This window comes from Limanda limanda, chromosome 20 (assembly GCF_963576545.1).
Source record: "Limanda limanda chromosome 20, fLimLim1.1, whole genome shotgun sequence".
Taxonomy (NCBI): domain Eukaryota; kingdom Metazoa; phylum Chordata; class Actinopteri; order Pleuronectiformes; family Pleuronectidae; genus Limanda; species Limanda limanda.
This window is the reverse complement of record NC_083655.1, coordinates 17627721-17646664: the sequence shown is the minus strand read 5'-3', so window position 1 is coordinate 17646664 and position 18944 is coordinate 17627721. Positions and strand designations below refer to the sequence as shown.

Genomic DNA, 18944 nt, shown 5'->3' with positions numbered 1-18944 from the left:
AATTCATTTTACTATAACTTATCAAATAATCGTTTCAGCTCTAGCTCTGCTTTTACTCTGTATGAATATTTATCACATCCTTGCTGGGAGGAACTTCAGTGCTGCTGTGAGAACCGGGCTTGGCTCTATTGTTAAGGTCCGGGTGAAAATATAAAAGGACAAAAGAAAACCTCTTTTCAAATACCTGTAACAGGTGAATGTGGCACAGGGTCAGGGACAGACTGATTTAATGGGTTTTATGTGTCTGCAACAGATGTGGCCTGAGCCTTCATGCTTCTATTTTTTTTCCTCCGTCTGTCATACGTCCCATCCTGTAATAGCAGTTTCTCAAAAACACTTTCAAAATTGTATTATGTGTGTTTCAAATATTCTCTTGGACTCAAGGAGGAAATCATTTGATTTTGGAGGTGAATGGTCAAGGCCACTGCGAAATTAAGCATTAATATGCTAATTATAGCTAAATATTGTTTGTACCTTTTATTAAATTCCTTCTAAGTATTTCTTTATGCCATATATTATGAAGCCCTTAATTCTAGTTAAAATACAACTTAGTCTGGGTGTAACAAAATCTGGCCGAATTCTTATTTTAGCATAAAGAAAACAAGCCCTTATTCAATTCACTTTTGATATTGATTCCACCCAAAATGGAAAACGATCACATTTATCATCATAGCCACCTCTTTGGGGATTAACCAAATAACAGCTCTATATATTTAGGTTGCTCTCTCACAGTGAGGTGGCAGTTCTGACATTCAGTAGCTGATGCAGATGAATGTCTAACTGGTGCTGATTGACCCAGTTTAGCTTTAACTTGGTTACTGGGTCTGAACACAGTAACCATGTGTGCTAGAATCAGTGATCAGGTCAGTAGGCTAATTGTTCTTGTGTCTCAAACTATATCTTGCATTTTAGTATTTCTGTCTCCTGACTGTAATAGCATGTAAATTTGGGTCTTCATTGGTTTAACCCTAACCTGGTGTCCGACTTTGACCCCAGTAACTCTGTCATCTAAGCTCTCATTGCCCTTGAAAAACTCATTCAATTTACAGTAGCATTATATGTGCTCTGTGTTTAGCTGCTCGTAAGGCTCTCAACTCTTTGGTTCTCTAATGAGGATGTCCTGAAGACACTTAAGATTGAACATTACATTGGAGACTTATGAACAAAGAACTATGCAATGGCAACATTGTTTCTAGATTACAACAAAAGTATTTGTGGGAATCCTTTAGTGCAGTTTCTTGCCAACAGGTGTGCATGCCTACATGGGTAAATCTTCAGGATAAATGTGAGCGAGCCAATATCAGCAGTTAACAGCGTCTCTGAGGATGGCTTCATTAACGTTAGTTATACTGACGTGATTAGTTTTGTGCCTCAAGTCTACAATATTAACCACAAATGCTTGTTGATAGTATGAAGGACTCTTTTTAGAAGGGGATGAAGGAATGTTGAAATAGCTATTTTTGTACCAAAGATGGCCAGACAGCCTTAGTGTGGTCATGTACACAGCTCTCATGTGGACTAGATGGAGTCAGGGACTTCTAGATTTCATTTTCCCGTTTCAGTCATTCATTCCTCTTATTTTCTTTCTCTCCTCTGGTCTGTATATCAATTATGCATCTATTAATAGGCTCACTTCCACTTCCCACCGTGGCTCTGTCAGCTCGTCCTGTAAACACACCCAGCAGGGGTGCGTGCATGTGTATGCAGCCGCGCAGACGGAAGGTTGCAGACCTGACGTTACCCTTTAGACCTCTCTGTCTGTTGCATCACTGCTTCCTTACATGCTTCATCCCATCTGTCAGTATGTCAAACCAGCTGTCTCTCTAGTTTTCTATCTGTATTTCCTGTCCCGCCTTGGTCAGAGTGCTGCAGGTAGAGTATTTCACTCCTATGGTATCTGCCGAGGATGTAGGTTACCCAGCGACACTGGCATTTAGAGGGACGTCCGGATTAGTGAGGCTTATGTCTACCTGCTGTTCTCTCTGGGCCTCTCATTGTAGGCACATTGCTATTTGCCTCACAGATGTCGTGGGAGAATCTATCATCATCTAATTAATGGTGGTGAAAGGTGGAGTTGCAAAGTACATATGTGGTAAATAAATTGTTTGCATAGAGGATTAATGGGTTGTGTCTCTCCCTCCCTATAAATAAATACAATTTAATTCAGGCACCCTGGGTCCTGCAGGGCTTAAGTAAAGCAGTCACGTCAATGGTATTTTTTGATTAAGCAAAGTGTGGATTTTTACTCCTTTATTCCGAGCACCACTATGACCACCAACCCATCCACCCTTTTGTCTTTCTTTCCCTCTGTAGAGTTTATTAGGATGATTCATTGTCTCCCACTTCATGTCCAGTATTAATTGAATTTGTCATTTACAATTACACATGTGACCCGCCAAACTGTGTGTGTGTGTGTGTGTGTGTGTGTGTGTGTGTGTGTGTGTGTGTGTGTGTGTGTGTGTGTGTGTGTGTGTGTGTGTGTGACAGAGAGGGGGAGATTGAGGGAGGAATGTGTGAGTGGCGACTGATAGTGCCTCCTCTCCCTGTTAATGGGTCAGAGTGAGACAAAGAGCTGCTCTGTGTGCATGGGAACCAGAGGGGCAAGATGGGAGGAGGACAAAGAGGTGGAAGAGGTGTGAAGACACGGAAGTGTATGGGAGAACAATGTAGGGCTGCAACTAATGGTTTTAGATATTATGAATTAACTATTTCATAAAAACGTGTCACAATTATTTAGAAACAACAAAGTAAGGCCTTCCCATTGCATCTTATTCCCCAGTAAATGTTTATATTTTGAATATAGTTGTTTTCCTACATTAACATATTGTATGTATAATAGTAATAATAATAATGTATCATTATAACTTACTCTGTGTTTGTCCCTGTCCCTTGGTTGTGTGTTGGTTGCTTTGTTTATCAGCAGGATTAGGCAGAAACTGCTTAACAAATTTTCATGAAACTTAGTGGAACGATTGGACATGGCCCATACAGTTTGGGGCAGATCTGAACAGAGGGGCAGATAACTTTTCATTAGATTGTTAGATAGGGCGTGTTTATGTATTCCCAAATTTCCGAGGCAACAATTCATGGCTCTAGATGAAAGAAATCAGACATAATCCGGTGACTGATTTTTAAGTGTGTACTATTTCGCGCCGCTTGATTGAGTTCAAGGTTTGGACTGTTGGGCCTTTGTGGGGTTATTTGCTCTATGGGGTGCCCTTCTAGTTTCAGTATTTGTTCATGTTATTTCATATAACTACATCATATTCCTTTGCATTAGCGACCTGACCAAAATGACAACATTACCAGTTAATATAGTCATATAAAAGCACACACACTTCATTTACAACATTCACACACAGCACCATTAAGAAGAACACTTGACTGTTTATTGCACGTCATGTCATTTGTGTCAATAAAACAAGTCGATTTTCTATTTGCATTTCCCTGAACAACAGGAAACATTATTAACCATCATCTCTTAAACAGTTAAACTATAGAATCCTGTTTGTTACAACAAGGTGCTGCAAAACTGTTCGGCTAATCAACTGTATTGTGATCAGATTTTCAGTCAGGATATGCATATTTTCTGTGTCTCTGTGCAGACACGACCATCAGAAACAAAACACACTGCTGTGCATGTGGCAGCCCGCTTTCAGCCTGTGTGACCCCCTCCTTGGTTATAGTAATAACGGGGCCCTGGCAGACAGAGGATCGGATCACTGGCTCCCATCTTTACTGACACATCTGAGGTCGTAAACAAGGCAGAGACAAACAAGCTGTGTGCACAAATACACACAATATAGACTCACACTGTCTGCTCCTTCCCTAAAAAAGAATTCCTGCACAATATTATAACTGGACATTTATAGTAAGGTGCTTGCTCCATCTAGTGGCCATTTGTTGTCACTACTCTTTGAGAGGTTGAGGAGAGTGTCCAGTGAGACACATAGTCTTATCTGAATCTAGTGCTGTTCTGTAAAACAATTATATTAAGTAATTAATTGCTATTTAGATTAATTAAATAATTTTTAACTATTGTTTTGCGTTTCCCACAAATGTAAGGAATGACACAGTTATAGGCTTGTACCAGCGCAGTCAGGGAATTTGTGAAATATGAACACTTCTTTAGCCCTGAACCATTTTTTATTTATTCTTAAAACTATATTAACAAGTGGGAGAATAACATTCTGTAAAGCCTTGATTTAGCTGAATAGCCATTATTACAGTGCAAGGGTTACACAGGTTAACACTGTTTACCTTTGAGTCGTCCTGTAAGGTGAAAGAGGGCGGAGCACCGTGAGCAGGAACAGAAACTTGAGTATCAGGTCTGTTCAGGTGAGCCGATACACCTGCTGTGCATGTGTCTTCCTGAGTGGGAGGAGTCAGTGAGCGTGCACTGTAATAACAGAGTGGGTGTGCCCGCTGCTGTTGTGTGTGGACCTGGACCCATGTTTTTGCTGCAGGAAGGAAGTCATCTGGTAAGTCCCTTGCAAGCTTTTGTGTCATTTTACTGGTGGCGTTTAATAACCGGTGTTAATATATCTTAGTTTGTTAGATCTAAATGATTCGGCTGTATTCAGTCACTAAGTGTGCCTGAACAGATGAGTTTCATTTCATTGGTGCACAGGTCTTTGTGTGGTCAGAGGAATGTTTGCTAGGACAAAGAGAGTTTGAGCCGCGATGAGTTATTATCCTTATCCGTCATATATTTATTAACAACCTTAACATCACACCTATATGTAGATGACATCAGAATACGCCTTTTTATTATGAGCTTTTCTTAAGTAAAAAACACTCAACTGATCTAGTGGTGTGAGTAGTGGTGGTCAGAGCCATTGCAAAGTCTCAAAGCAATTTCGACAAATCCACCAGCATCTCTTGTAACCCTCTGTAATAAATATCTCGTTCTCTTGAGACTTGTCATCATCTTTGATGTACTCAGAGCTCCCTGACTCATATATTCATCCATATCAGTGAGCTCTGAGTTCCTGAAACACATCTTTCCGTTCCTCTTGTAAATGTTGTGCTGAATCTTCTCTTAAAAGTGATTTTATTTTTTAACAACAAAACACTCCTTGTGTGCTGTGGTGATTGTCAGGAGAGAACGATTTCAGATGTTTTAGGCTCTCAGGAAGGACTGGTTGACCTAAACACAGATTTATGTCTGTGTGTATGTGATTCTGTGAGAGAGAGAGAAGAAAACACCCATATATACACATAAGCAGATGTATTTTATGTGGAAAGCTGTGATGCCTCAAAGCAACACGTGGCAGCGTGCTGATTCTGTCTGAGCTGTCAGAAAAATCCCACCTGAGATGAGGAGAAGATAGATCACTTTTCCCATTTCTCTATTAACCTCTCATTTTGAACTTTCCTTCGTCATGGCTTAACAGTGTTCAGTGATATTCCACATTTGCTCCCCTAATCTGTTTCCACATGTTTTTTACTTGTCTGCGTGTACTTCTTCCTATTGCTCATCGTCATTACTGCTCCTCACGCAGTAAGTCCGTCCAGGAACACTGGGCCATGCCAGCCACCGCCACGACTTAGTTTAAGCAGCTTCAATCCCTTGTAAAGCTAACGATTATTAGCAGGAATTCGCGTGGCACATGCCTGAAAACACAACCCTGTCCTGCCAGCGTCACGCACATTACACTTAATAGGAATCGACATGGTGACATCTTGGCAGTGCCGGCCGCGGCAGGAAAAAGACATTATTCAACAATTGTTTTTCCACCGAAGTAACAGAAAAGGCAAAGGGCTGCCCAATGCAGCTGGCATCAGGAGGATTTTCGGTATTTCCATCTCGAAAATGTCATGTGGATGATCATTCCCCTCAACCACAGTTTAATACACTGCAATTATGCACAGCCCATTGAAATGTAGTTCCACTGTGCGTCTGAGTGTAAATGAATGTTCGCTTTTACCACAGTTGGATCAGCTGAAATTATACTCTTACGACTGTGTCATGTACGGTTGTGTGCATGTGGCTGTAACTCTATCTACTTCTGTCTGTCTGACTTTGCACTCTGTGGTCGCTACAAGCCAATATGATGTAGAGTAGCTGAAATACAAATTGATTTTACATCCAATCTGTCTTCACAGCCACTCCATACCATCACCCCAAAGCTGAGGCCCACCAGTCGGGCTCGAAGTAGTAGAGAACATAGTTTTCCATAAAAGGAGCAACTTTATGAATTCTACGAAAAACCCACATGGTAGTGCACATCTCTTCTTCTTTCTGTGTAGCTCAAACTCCTGCTTTCTCTTTCCTAACATCATCACAGCATTAATATGAATGCCTCTTTGTATGGAGGGATATTTGCTTTTTTGTTATCATCGCTGTAAATCACAGAAGCTCCTGTGAAAACAAGTCAGTACACCCTTCAACATGCAGCTTTGAATGAAAGTGGGAGATGTTGGATATTTTGTAGGATCTATGAAGTAGAAGGCAGCAGGCTCAGATAAAGGGATGAGTCTCAGAGAGTGGATAATAACTGGAGATTGGAGCTTCATTAAAATATTTATGTATTTGTATTTTTGCATTTACCACAACACTTTCTTCCATATCTACTTTCTACTGTACTAACCCAAGTACGAAAAACGTACAAAAATAAAACAAGTACGTTGTCCTGGTGCCACAACCAGAAATCGGGTGTTGCATTACCTGTAGCCATGAAATGAAAATAATATTCAGACGTTACAAAGTGTGAATTCTGGAGGGAAAAGTAGCTGAAGATCATAAAGGTCCATGAAATCAAAGGCACACTGGTCAATAAAACCTAATCTCCTTTATCTCACAAAATACTAAAATAACTGCAGGGCAAAAGCCTCACAGTGACAGTATGTAATTGGTAACGTGAGCAGATGTCACACTGGCCAAATAGCTCCATCATGTGACCAAGGACCAGTGTAGATAAACTCATTAGACTGGAGTGAGTCCGCAGACACTGGAGCTGGAGCATAGCTTTGGAGCAAACTGGTCCTTAGAGCTGTAACCAGAGCAGGTGTGACAGAGGTGGCTTTGGATGTGAGTCTGTCGTGTGATGAGGCGGATCGGTGTCAGTCATGGTGGCCTAGTAAAAGCTGTCCTTCCTGTCCCTCGATCAGGGACAGTCCCGAACAGAGTCCAACACGCCAACAGCACCCCGGGGAGGTTTTGGTCGCGCTGAATGGCAGAGCCGACCATTGCCGCGTCACCAGTAGCACGTCCTGTCCAGGTGCAGATGGAGGCAGTGTGAGTGCAGAACCAATTCCGCCCAGTAAAACCATGTGAACGTTCCGAACAGTGACGTGTTTTTCTACTTGTTTCTTTTCCTAATGAGGCTCTTGTTGCCTTTTGGCCACTTGCTGTGATTCCTTCACTGTCAAATCCATTCTTGGGAGGAAGAAAGAAGCAAAAGATTCAAGAGTAAAAAAAATGGTACAAGGTTGTAAACTCAAAAGTTGGAAATTGTTGTTGCGGCCTAAGGTGAGATGAGATTATAGATCTTGTGTCTTTCTCCTGACTCTGTGGTTTCTCTCAGAAACTTCATCAGCATCCAGGCGAGAGTCAGGCAGGATGGACTTGTTTTTGACAAAAGAAGAGGAATAACAGTCTTCTTCACCTCCCTGCTTCTATCTGTCCACCAATCAATCATTCCCTCCAAGCTGTTTTCTCTGTAAACATTGATTTGACCTCAGCGTTTGCTCTCTGAACAACACTTTGCGGACACAGACAGCGTCTCGTGAGACACAAACATACAGGTCTTTGTTTGGGAGAAGAGCTTCGAGTTGTGTCCCAGCAGGGATTTCAGCGTGACTACTCCCTGCAGTACCAAAAGCTTCCACTAGATGGCTGCAGAAGTATACTAACAGGTGGAAGTGCACTGGGGTAAACGGAGGAATACCTCATTACAATTAAAGCGTATCCCATCTCTCGTCCACATGGCAAAGTGTCCCCTTCACTCCCTGACCATCTGATATTGTGCGAGCTGCACAAACCCAGTTAGAGCATTCTGACAGCGGGGAATGTTTCTCTAATTCTGACTCTTATGATTCTTCTGGGTCATGTAAAAAAGTCCCAGGTGTTCCCGGCTCGGCAACATGCTTCCTGGCCCTCAGAAAGCTCCCCAAATGGAAAGATGGATCCTTCCACAGATCAGGGATCATCTGGTCATTACTCTTTGAATTCAACAAAGGGCTAAAAGACCAATATTACAGCCCGGCATACCTTAATAGTATTCATGCCCCCTCCCTTCATTCCTGCTTCCCTTGTCTTTCCTTAAGTCTGTCATTTCAATCACAAAGTCTTATGACAAAACCGTGCCGTAGCCCTCTTTCTGTGAAACACTGAACTGATTTAGCATGGGTCATTTCTCTTGGCATGAACCCGCTGGCTGTTACGTTGGGTCCACTGCCCTTCTCTGCCGGTCCCCTTAACCTATTTTATTGCGGTACACAACAGGGTTGAACAGCACCACACTCCCCGTTTCAGCAGGTTTTTCATTCGTACTTTATGCTTGTGCAAAGCTCGGGTAGACAACTGACAAATCTGGCCTACAAATTGGTGCTGGCGTGACATAGGAGCAGGATTTGGAATTCGTCTCCCAGATCGCCTCTCGTTGGAAAATCAATCCCTCCTTAAGCACTCTTTTGATGAATGCACCATATTTTGTACATCTCAATCCAGGAGAAAGATATTCTTCTTCTGATATGCTCTCAGTGGCTTGCTTACCTGCTCACTCAGGCATCTTAAGGACTGTATTGGCGAGAAGTTTTTTCCACAAGGTTCCACCTGGGGTCTGTTTGGCCCTGAGGTGAATTCACATCACAGTATGTCAGACAGGCGTGGTGGCCTTTTCGTTACATAGGCAAATCATTTCTGATTCGAGCTTCGACCTGTGTGTGTTGTGGGGCAAAGCGCCAGGATCATACTCACTCCTGTGCCGCCGACACTGCGGGGGCTGAGTGAAACATTCTTCACAGAAAATACGTTTTGAAGGATTTTCTGATCCACTGTTTCCTCGCTGAGATGCACCTGAAATCAAAACAGTTTTGTGTGTGGCTGACGCCACCTAACCACTGACGGGGGTCCTAATGAGCTGGAAGAGCGCAGGCGTCTTGGTCTTCCCTGTCTCCAGCCGAGTGGTTCTGTTTCAGAATAACCGTAATGCACTGTGACTCAATCTCTGCCCTGAGCCAGCTTTTTACTACACTGAGCAACATGGGAGACACAGAATGCAGCTTATGTCACTGCTGTTGTTTCTTGTGAGCATTTTCTGTCAGTGAGGTGAGCTGCTAATGGGACCCTCAAGGCCCTACAGTTTAGGTAACTGAGTTTGATTGGGCCACGAGTCATGGCAGCTGACATGTAATGGATCATTGAGCTGACCGCTGAAAAATATCTGAAAGGATTGTACCAAATTGTTTTTCATTCTCCTTTTTTTTTTTAGAGAAAAGCTGGCAGGATGTAGCTGGACTCATGGATTGTTCAGTTTATGGCCTTTTAAAAACAGCAACTATGAATGTACGTATGTATACATGGTATACTGAGGGAGGGGGTGGGGGGGGCTATTACGGGTTCAGTGAGTTTTGGCTGAGTCAAGGCCAGGGTAGCACAGATTAGTTTGGGCTGAGGTCATCCACTGAGACCAGTCAATCACTTATACACAGATTAAGTAATAGTGCTTAGTAGCCATATTACCATACCTGATCAAGTTATGAGGTTGTTCCTAATCTGTGATTAACTTGCACTTGCCTTAAAAATAGAGTGACAGTATATTGGGGAACTGTTTGAGGAGGACTCACAAAGGAATAATTCTAAAGTCGCTCACAGGCCAAGTAAACATCCCAATCTAAACAGTCAGGTTTAGAATGGGCACTGCACTGGTTAAACTAGTTAATTTGCCTTTCAAAGCCGTTTGTGTTGTTTGGTAAACTGCTAAATTCTAGCTCTTTCAGTGCTTTGTTAGGTTAATAACAAGGACCGGTTGCCTCTTCTTTGCAAATTAATGCATATTATTAGCTGTTTGAATGTTTTTATTGTACGCTACTAAATATGTGTGTGTGTCTGCACATGTTCATCCACTCCGGGGGGGGGGGGGGAGTTCAATGAGCCACAGACTTTGTATGTGTGTTCTACGTCCCCTCTCTTCCTGTTCCTGCTCTATCTGGCTTTCCAGTTGAGCGATGTTATTTACGAAGCGATGCTTTTCCACGCCTGCTTGATTTTTCACAGGTCTGTTGCTTTCAGATGCCTTCTTTCCCCTCGGTGGATAAAGTTCCCCTTGTTTCCGCTGGAAGCAGAATAAAGTGTGGGATAGCTGCGGATGCGTGTTGCATGTGTGTCTGAGTGCGTGTTTAGTTTGGCTCATGTACAAAGCATGATGTTCATCAGCTTGGGAAAAGAAGTGTTGGGTTGTAAACACCCAGAGCCAACTGTGAATGTACTGTCAAAACACACACACTCTCTCTCAGTGAATCAGTCACTGTCCATTGTTGGTTCACCTGCACACAAATTCATATACAGTATTTGCTCATATGGGAGATATTCATAACCATGGCTACACTACCCCATAACACACACTCAAACATAGGCACACACAACCTGGAGCTGACTGACACACGTGTGTGTGGCCATTCTGCCACTTGACAAGTAGCCTCTAAAATCTTGTTCTCTTGCAGGGCTCCATGGCATAAATCCTGTCCTCACATCCAGCTACTCCCGGGGGAAAGCTGTTGAGAAGCCCACTGCTCTGACGCCCTGCTGTCATTTTCCACAGCCTGAGGGGAAGCAGGAAGTAGCCGGCAGGAGCCATGCCTGCCCTGGCCACCGGAGCCGGCCACGAGCCAGGTACATACCCCTCGGCCAGGAACACAAGCTGTAATTCAAGTTTTTCTGCACATAACACAAAACCAGTAAAATGTTTTTCCAGCTAAAATTGCTTAAGTATTTTTGTACTGTAAATCACATTTTTACATCCATTATAACGAACATGGCCTGAAGACTCATTTATGCTCGTTAGATACATGTATGGAAATGTACTCTGCTTTCGTGCACGTCTTCTGAAAGCTCATGGATATCGATGAAACAGAGCAGTACCACGGGACATCGTGGAGGGCAGCATAGCCAATAGTTCAAGCAAAATGACCATTGGACACGAGTGAGTAACTTCAGCAAAGGCGACTTTTTAAGGAGAGGCGTTGCAACTTGGTAAGGAACTACAGACGCTGTATCATGTTACTTTGCCTGAACACAGGCACAAAAAGGTACGGTGGAACCGCTTGTTGGAGAACCTCCTCCACCGTCGCCATGCTTTTTGTCAGAAACTCTCTACTTTGTATTTCCCTCCAGTGGAAAAACGTGCTAATATAAAGAATGAATGGAAGTAAGTTGGCAGTGACGGATACATCGTTTGAAATGGACGGATCTCTTTTCATCCGTAAAGAAAACTTAGATGAGCCCTTACAATGAATCATATTATCTTTAGTCAAATAAGGTGTGCTCACCACCTTCTGTTATATTTGATGTAAAACTTGAAATCAATCACCCACATTTTCCCTAAGGCTGCTTTAGAATTTCTAAAACAGTAAAACTCCCTTTTTTTGCCCTGCAAAATTGAAAAACACACAGTTTCAGATATACAATCCAACACCATAGAGCAAAATATCATCAAGGTGTGCATCCTGTACTCTGTCTCTTTCTTTTCACCCCTCTGTTAAGCGGAGTGTGTGTGACCGAGCGTGTGATGTCAGACGGAGGAACACGTCAAAGCTTGTCAACGCTGAGACAGCTGCCAGAAATCACCACCTCTCCCCTCAGGAACACTTTCCTTCTCTCAGTCTGGCTTAATGGCCGGCTGCACCATCGTGCACACACAGATGCAGAAGGGCAAGCACAGAAAGGACAAAAGGAGGACAGACATAAAGTCCTGCTCTGATGGATAAAGAGTGTGTGCGTTACTGTGTCCAGACTTTTAACAGAGTTACTGTAGCCCCCGTCGTCCTGGAAATTTGCGCAGACAAAGTAGAAAGCCAGACCGTCAATTACGATTAGAGTCATTTTGGGCAATTACCGGCACGGGCTCAGGTTTCCAAATAAAACACGTAAAGACTCCTCTGGCCCATCTCCTCTGCTTCCCCCTTGATGGTCCTGTGAAGTTGTGTGCGCAGGTGAAACATGATGAACATTATGAATGAACGTTAGGTCACTGATCTGCAGGCCTGGTGAACTCACGAATACCTGTGGCTGGCCTGGCACTGGGGAGAGCCAGAATTGTACCAACGTTTACACAGGGTCCTGGAAGTATTACACTTGGTATTAAAATAATGTTGTGGATTTAAGAGTAAAGTTCCACCAGGAATGATGGAAAAAAGTGATGCATTTGTAGTGTCCTATAAAACACTAGCCTTTCAGCAACATCTGTTCTCTGTCAGATCAGAGGGATTAAACCTCATATTTACCAGGTTATCCATCAGAAATAACAGGGTTTACCTGACCAGTAAGATGAACCAGACTGAAGTTATTTCAGATATGGACTCAGACAAAGAAAGAGAGTGTTGGTCCTTCCAGATTTAAATGCTATTTTGGTAATATGTAACTCGATCCCAAGTATTCCTTGGACTAAGATTAATATCACTTACGCCATATCAAGATTTCCCGTCCAAGTAAGAATATATTTTTAAAAACAGATAGGTTTATGGGTTTTCCGCTGTAACAATATCTTTTTCTTCAGTTTACTCTTTTGGACAATCGCTGTGCCGCCCTGTACATCAGTAAGAAAATATAACTCACTGTCACATAACCCACCAAAGAACAGACAAAAACAATAAACACCAAAAAGTCTTTGCTATTGATAAAAACAAAAAACAAAGAGGCGTAGGAGAGGAAAAATAAAGCAAAAAAGAGATATTTTAATACATAACTAGAGTGGCACTCAGCAGAGTGCTTACCTCCATTAAGGCCCAACAATCCTCTTAAAATACCACATAAAAATTCATTATATTTTGATCTGCACCAAATTACATACACTCATATCAGTCCCCTGAAAATGTCTGATTTTTTTCATCAAGAACATTGAATTGTTTTCTGAGAAATCAACAAAAATGTTGCAGAAAGTGAAAAAGAAAATCCTTGATCCGCCCCCTAATTTGCATCCGACCCTAAAAGAAATGGGTTCACTTGATCACATCCTTCCACCATGTGTCATAGAAATCTGTCCAGTAGTTTTTATGTTGTCTTATTTGCAAACGAACAGACAAAGCAACCGACAAACAAATGGACGAGATGACAACAAAGAAAAACAAGTTAATGACTTCTGTCTCGGAACGACTTGACTACTGGGCAGTGCCACAATAAAGGCTTTTAAGCACCCGCAAAATTATAAAATATTTATTTAAAAAATATCTACAATTGTTTTTGGAAACTAGACACCTCAGATTGATTACAGTTTTGTGAATGGGAAATGATTTAGCAAAAATATCAGACATAGTTGAGGCATGAGGCAGGCTGAGAAAAACGTTTGTAAAATGATACTAAACACTGGATTTATTAATGTGTCAAGCTATTTTTGCTCCTGTTGATTTACAGGCCACTGTAGTGGCAGATTTACTGTGTTGACTTTCAAACCGTCATTCTCGTTTCGTGCAGTGTTGTTAATTCCTCGGATAAGTAAACATGCGTTTATCCTTTTATTTACAACATTTTATGTACATTTTAGAGGTTCTTGCACATCCGCTACAGCATGAACCTTTAGTAGTAATGGAGCTCTGGCGTGTATGCAGCAATACGTCAGCAGACAAGCGTAAATCCAGAGACAAACAATAACTCCTCCACATATAGTGGCTGCCAGTAATTACACAGACATTACAGCATCTCACCAGAAGCTTAGATTCTTTTCTTCAGCAGCTCTGCCATCTCCAGACCCTTCAACATCAGCGTCACTACACACACACACACACACACACACACACACAGAATATGAAGCAGTGTGCTGAGACTTTTACCGTAATGGGGGGAAATATTATCATTGATATAACTATCTTTTAGTAGCAGATCTCCTATTCCATCACCAGATTTGGGCTGGAGAGTGGTGAGTGTGGATCTTAATGAAAAGGTTCATTATTGGAGTGTTTAGAAAGCAAACACATGGGCAGACAAATGAATGGCACATGTGAGATCATACCATCCCTCTGTCTCCCGTATTTCTCTTTCTCTCTCTCTCTCCCTGTCTTAGCCCAAGTAAACAGCAGGCCCTTGTATGAATTGGAGTCTAATAAATGAAACCAAATAGTGAAAAAATAAGCTTGAAAAACGATGAAAGATTGGAAAAAATGACCTTTGAATATGACTGTGGGGACTGCTGGAGAAGCCGTGGTAGTGATTGGGTTTTCTGTGGACTCTTCTGACTTTTATGTTTTTTTTATTAATGCTTTGGAAGCACATTAGTAGCAGGTTTTCTAGTTGATGATGCTGGCCCCGCTCTTGGTGTTTGAAACATTCTGTCTGAGTGAGTCCAAGCTCTACTCTCCATCCTTCAACAGCTAGAAAACCCTGCCCCATGCTTTCAAGAGGTTGTGGTTTTGATGTGACATTTTGTTGGCTGCTATTCTAAGGATCCAATACGCATTAATTCATATTCTAACAAGGAGGCCAAGAAGAAAGAGAAAATTAGTTTCTATCTGTGCAAACACTTCACAGGTCTGATAATGTTGAGCGGTTCTTCGCAGTGATGTTCAGACGATAAATCAAACCTCTGCACAGATGAATTAATCTGAACACTTCTCCACACATGCACGTCTGTCCTGCAGCTGGAGTTTAGTCATTCCTCCTCCTGTCCAACGCTGATGGACTTTTGTTGTGGGCTCAGTCAGGGACAGATAACTGTTCCGCCTCCGCTCAGTTTGGCTCGGCTCATGTCAGTTTATTTCATCCTCACATGGACACGACCAGCCCACTCCTCTGTCTGCGACACACCATCAATCTCCCTTCCGAACTCCATTAGCTCCAAGGTTAAGTTTCAAGTTTTAATTCCTTTTGCACTGTGTGTTTTTTTAGTTTTTTGCAGCATCACAGGATGGCCGATCAACCTCAATGACAAAGAGAGGCCCCCATGCCAAAAAGATGCAATAAAAGACGCAATAACTAATCTAGAAAAAGGGAACGGATGTTGAATTTCAGTGTTGTTTCATTTCAAAATTAACATATGGAAAATGACTTGGCAATGTTTATCATCGCTGTCGTACAGGAACCAATGACAGCATTCACTGCATACACAGCATGTCAGTATTTATACAGTCTGTCTTGTAGTATTGGCTTTTATGGTAACGTCAGCTCACTGTCTGCAGATGAGGAGCTTCCTCCTTTTCTCAGCAGCATCTGGTTTATGCCATTAAGAGGTCAGTAAGCCCCCTGATGTGAGAGTGGGTGTTTGCTCCTTTTGGCCCCATTTTCTGACCTGTTTCTGGAGTTATGTGACTGCAGTCTTTTGGTAGAGTGGTTCGGTTGTGGGGGAGACGTTGCATGGGGGGATAGCGTCGATTAGACATAAATCTTACCTGACTTGTACCTGTGTGTGTTTCAGATGAGATTTGCTTATATTGCTCCTGACTGCATACAAACATAATGATATTTACAGTAGTGCAGGGACAATGTGTCTGCCAATGTTAATATCCCAGCTATATCAACATCAGAATATAAATTCAGATATGTTTGAGATAATTCGCAAACCATGAATCCACTGTACTGGTTGTTCATCAGAGGGCACAGGGAATTCATTTCAAATGTCCTGTTAATTTGGTCACAGTCGTAAGGGATCCAAAATGTTTGTTTATGCCGTATCATATTGTACCATATCATGTCGTATTACGGGGGCTGTGGCTCAGCAGCGAGAGCGGGTTGTCTACTAAGCAGAAAATCGGCCGTGGGATGCCAGGCTCCCCCAGTCTTTGTGCCAAACTCTCCTGACGCAAGTTACTGAACCCCAAATTCCCTCTGGCAGCTGTGCCGCTTATAAATACAGACTATTTTTCATATATATATTTTCACATATTCATCCATCCATTAGTTGTATTTGTTTATCAATGAGGGGTGGAGGCTGGGGCCTTGGGAACCTATTCAAACGGAGAACTTTCTTGCTTTGAGGCAGCTAGGTTAACCACTGTTAACCATTTTATAATGTTATCTTATCCTCTAAAATATGTATATTAAAATCAGCCTTGACGTCCAGTTAACTGTCTATCAAAATGTATATATTTTTTTATATATATTTATTTATATATATTTATTTCGATAACTTTTAAAGACTATACCAGAAATATAGGTCGACAGTGTGTTTCTCTCTTGTATCTGGTTGATTCAGTGAAAGAGACATTCATTGCTATGATACATTATATGTCGTGATGTCCTACAAAAATCACTTAGAGCTACATAATGCTAACAGTTTAGTGACACACTTTCCCCAATGTGCCATTACTGTCACTACGTGGTGCCCCTTAAATCATGCGCCCACTTAAAGCCTTGCAGCGACACTCTCAAACTGTCCCTTCTAAAGACCCCGATGCCCTTTTATTAACCTTATTAAAGTTAACTGTGTTATTCCAAGCCGTACCTGCATGTTCTATCAAGGTTTACAGTCCCCCCACAGCATTAAATGATAAGGGTGGTGGTTCGGCCGTGCACACAGCTGCGGAGGAGGTGGCAGACACACGCATGAAAAGACTGCACATGGAAATCTTTCGATGGGACAACTCTTTTACCAGATATGCTAATAACTTACTGGCAGCATCTGTGCATGTTTGTGCGAGAACGATAGATGAGCGATTCCAGCCATCTTATTCTGTCCAATCTCGAACACCCCCTGTTGGAGAAGGTGATGGCTATATAATGATACTGGGTAATGAGATGCAGATATTCCTATGGTGGAGCACTGTGTCACTTCACTGTGTTATTGCTCATACACATACATGCTCTAATATAGGAAAAATGCTCACATATATAGGCTCCGAATAATATGAGCAATATGATAAGGATATGGCCGTATTGTTTTTTTCTCCGTCAAGGTCGACAGTAAATTTTTCCATCCTGATGTCAAGAATCCCGAGCATCTGGTCGTGGCTGGTCTCAACTCATGGGAGACATTGGGGAGGGCCGGGGGAGGACTTTTGTCTGTGCCGGGGTTGGGGGTGGCAGTTCCTCTGGGAGCTTCCAGCCATTTGTCGTGGTCCCTGGCCAGTAGCCGGGCTGTGTGCTGCGGTGATACAGTACCGAAACACAAGGATTTGTTGCCACTGGAAGAGCTCCCTGTTTCCAGTTACATCAGAACTAAAATTTCCACATCGTTTTACCAAAAAAATAAAAACACTGTCAAGGGAAGCAGATGTAAAAGAAAGAGACTGAGTGTGACTGAGAGTGGAATGATAGCTTTTATTTGTTTGGATACAAAGAATTCCTTCTCTTTGAGGTGGGATGACATCTTCAACAGCTCTCGTCCAAAGCATACAGGGCACTAAATCGGTCATTGGTGGGCAGGACGTGCACACTTGCATTAGATACAACCTGAAAACAGCTTTACAGCCCATGTGCTCCGTTTGAGAACCAAGGAATGGGATGTTGAGTAATAGTCTGCACCTCTGAGATTGAGACAGAAAGATTTAGTGTAAAGTTTTAGCACAGATTTTCACAAGTGCTCCTATTAATGTATGATCAGAACGAAAGGCTTTTAGGTGGATTGGTATGTCTGCCTCCTGATATATCCCTGGAAGACTTTTTAGAAGTAAGACGCTGGCCACAGCTTTGGACAGAACATGCAGTCCTCTTCCAGAATGTCTGTTGCAGTTCTATTGCCACAGTAAGCAGAGGTGGCAGGTCATTTGCATCTGGCTGGTTTGTTGCGGCTGCTGTTTTTTGTCTGCTATGTTAGAGAGAATGTAAGCTAAAGAAGTTTTCCTGCAAAATTCAGGACCTTCTATCCAAGTATCCAACTCCACTTTGGCTACATCCATTCTGCTATGTATTGGCGTTTTCAAACAAAAACAATCTCTGTCCAAGCGTTTTGGCTCATTATCCATTTTAATCCCCATCCATCCCACTGGGCATGCACACGCCGGTGTACACAGGAACTTTCATGTATCTGGCTTTATCCTTGTCATTACATTTTCGTCTCGCCAGGTATTCCTGACCTTCTTTTCTTTTTTGTTCATGTTCGTTTCTTTCCGTCCTTACATTATATATCCTTTGCCAGATTTTGAGAAGTTTTGTAAGAGGGCAGTTTAACAACTCCGGCAAGATACCCAGTTCCATTTACTGTATGTTACTTCGTTCTAGTCCTGATGCAGGTGCTTCTGCTCAAGCTTCACAAGTCTCCAGTGTGATTGTTAAAACTGTCGTAGCTGAAATACTACTGGCTCCTCAGGTGGTGGATGCACCCTGCAGGTTATATGCGTTCAATTGAGTTGATTGGACTTGTCCTTTTGTCCTGAGATCTGTTTTCAATATGTCGACAGCCCTTTGAACAAGGAAGGTGTAACGAAGCGTGGAGCAGAGTACCGGGTGAGGACCGTGATATTCAATGGTGTATTGAAAATCCGTTTTGAAAGGCTTGGCCTGTCCTGGCTCTGAAATGGAACTTCGTTAAGCTCTTGCAACCTGGATCCTTTTTACTTCCCAGAATGAGACATGATCTCAGCAAAGGCCACAGATTCCTTGTAGGCCCTGAAAAGATATTCAGATTTCAGCGAGTGGCGGTGAAACAACTGATGTATGATTGGAGTGACGCTTGATTGCACCTGGACTAGCCCTTAGTACTTTAATTCATTTTTCCATGCTGTGGAGGCCTAACTAACATCTTGCAAAATGTACTTGCTCTTTTTTTCCTCTCAAATGATGGAGTTAGTCAGGGACCGTGACTCTGTAATATCATTGAAGATGATCTTGGAGGGCTCTGTCCCCTGACCTTTTTTAA

General features: G+C 42.4%; 1 protein-coding gene across 1 annotated transcript in view; it reads left to right on the top strand.

Moving 5' to 3' along the window:
• mpp7a (MAGUK p55 scaffold protein 7a) overlaps window positions 1-18944 on the top strand; it is a 134729-nt gene that overhangs the window by 24285 nt on the left and 91500 nt on the right. Inside the window, exon 2 of the mRNA XM_061093825.1 lies at window positions 10669-10837. Coding sequence (XP_060949808.1) covers window positions 10801-10837 — 37 coding nt within the window. The 5' untranslated portion in view covers window positions 10669-10800. The remainder of the gene's footprint in view (window positions 1-10668; window positions 10838-18944) is intronic.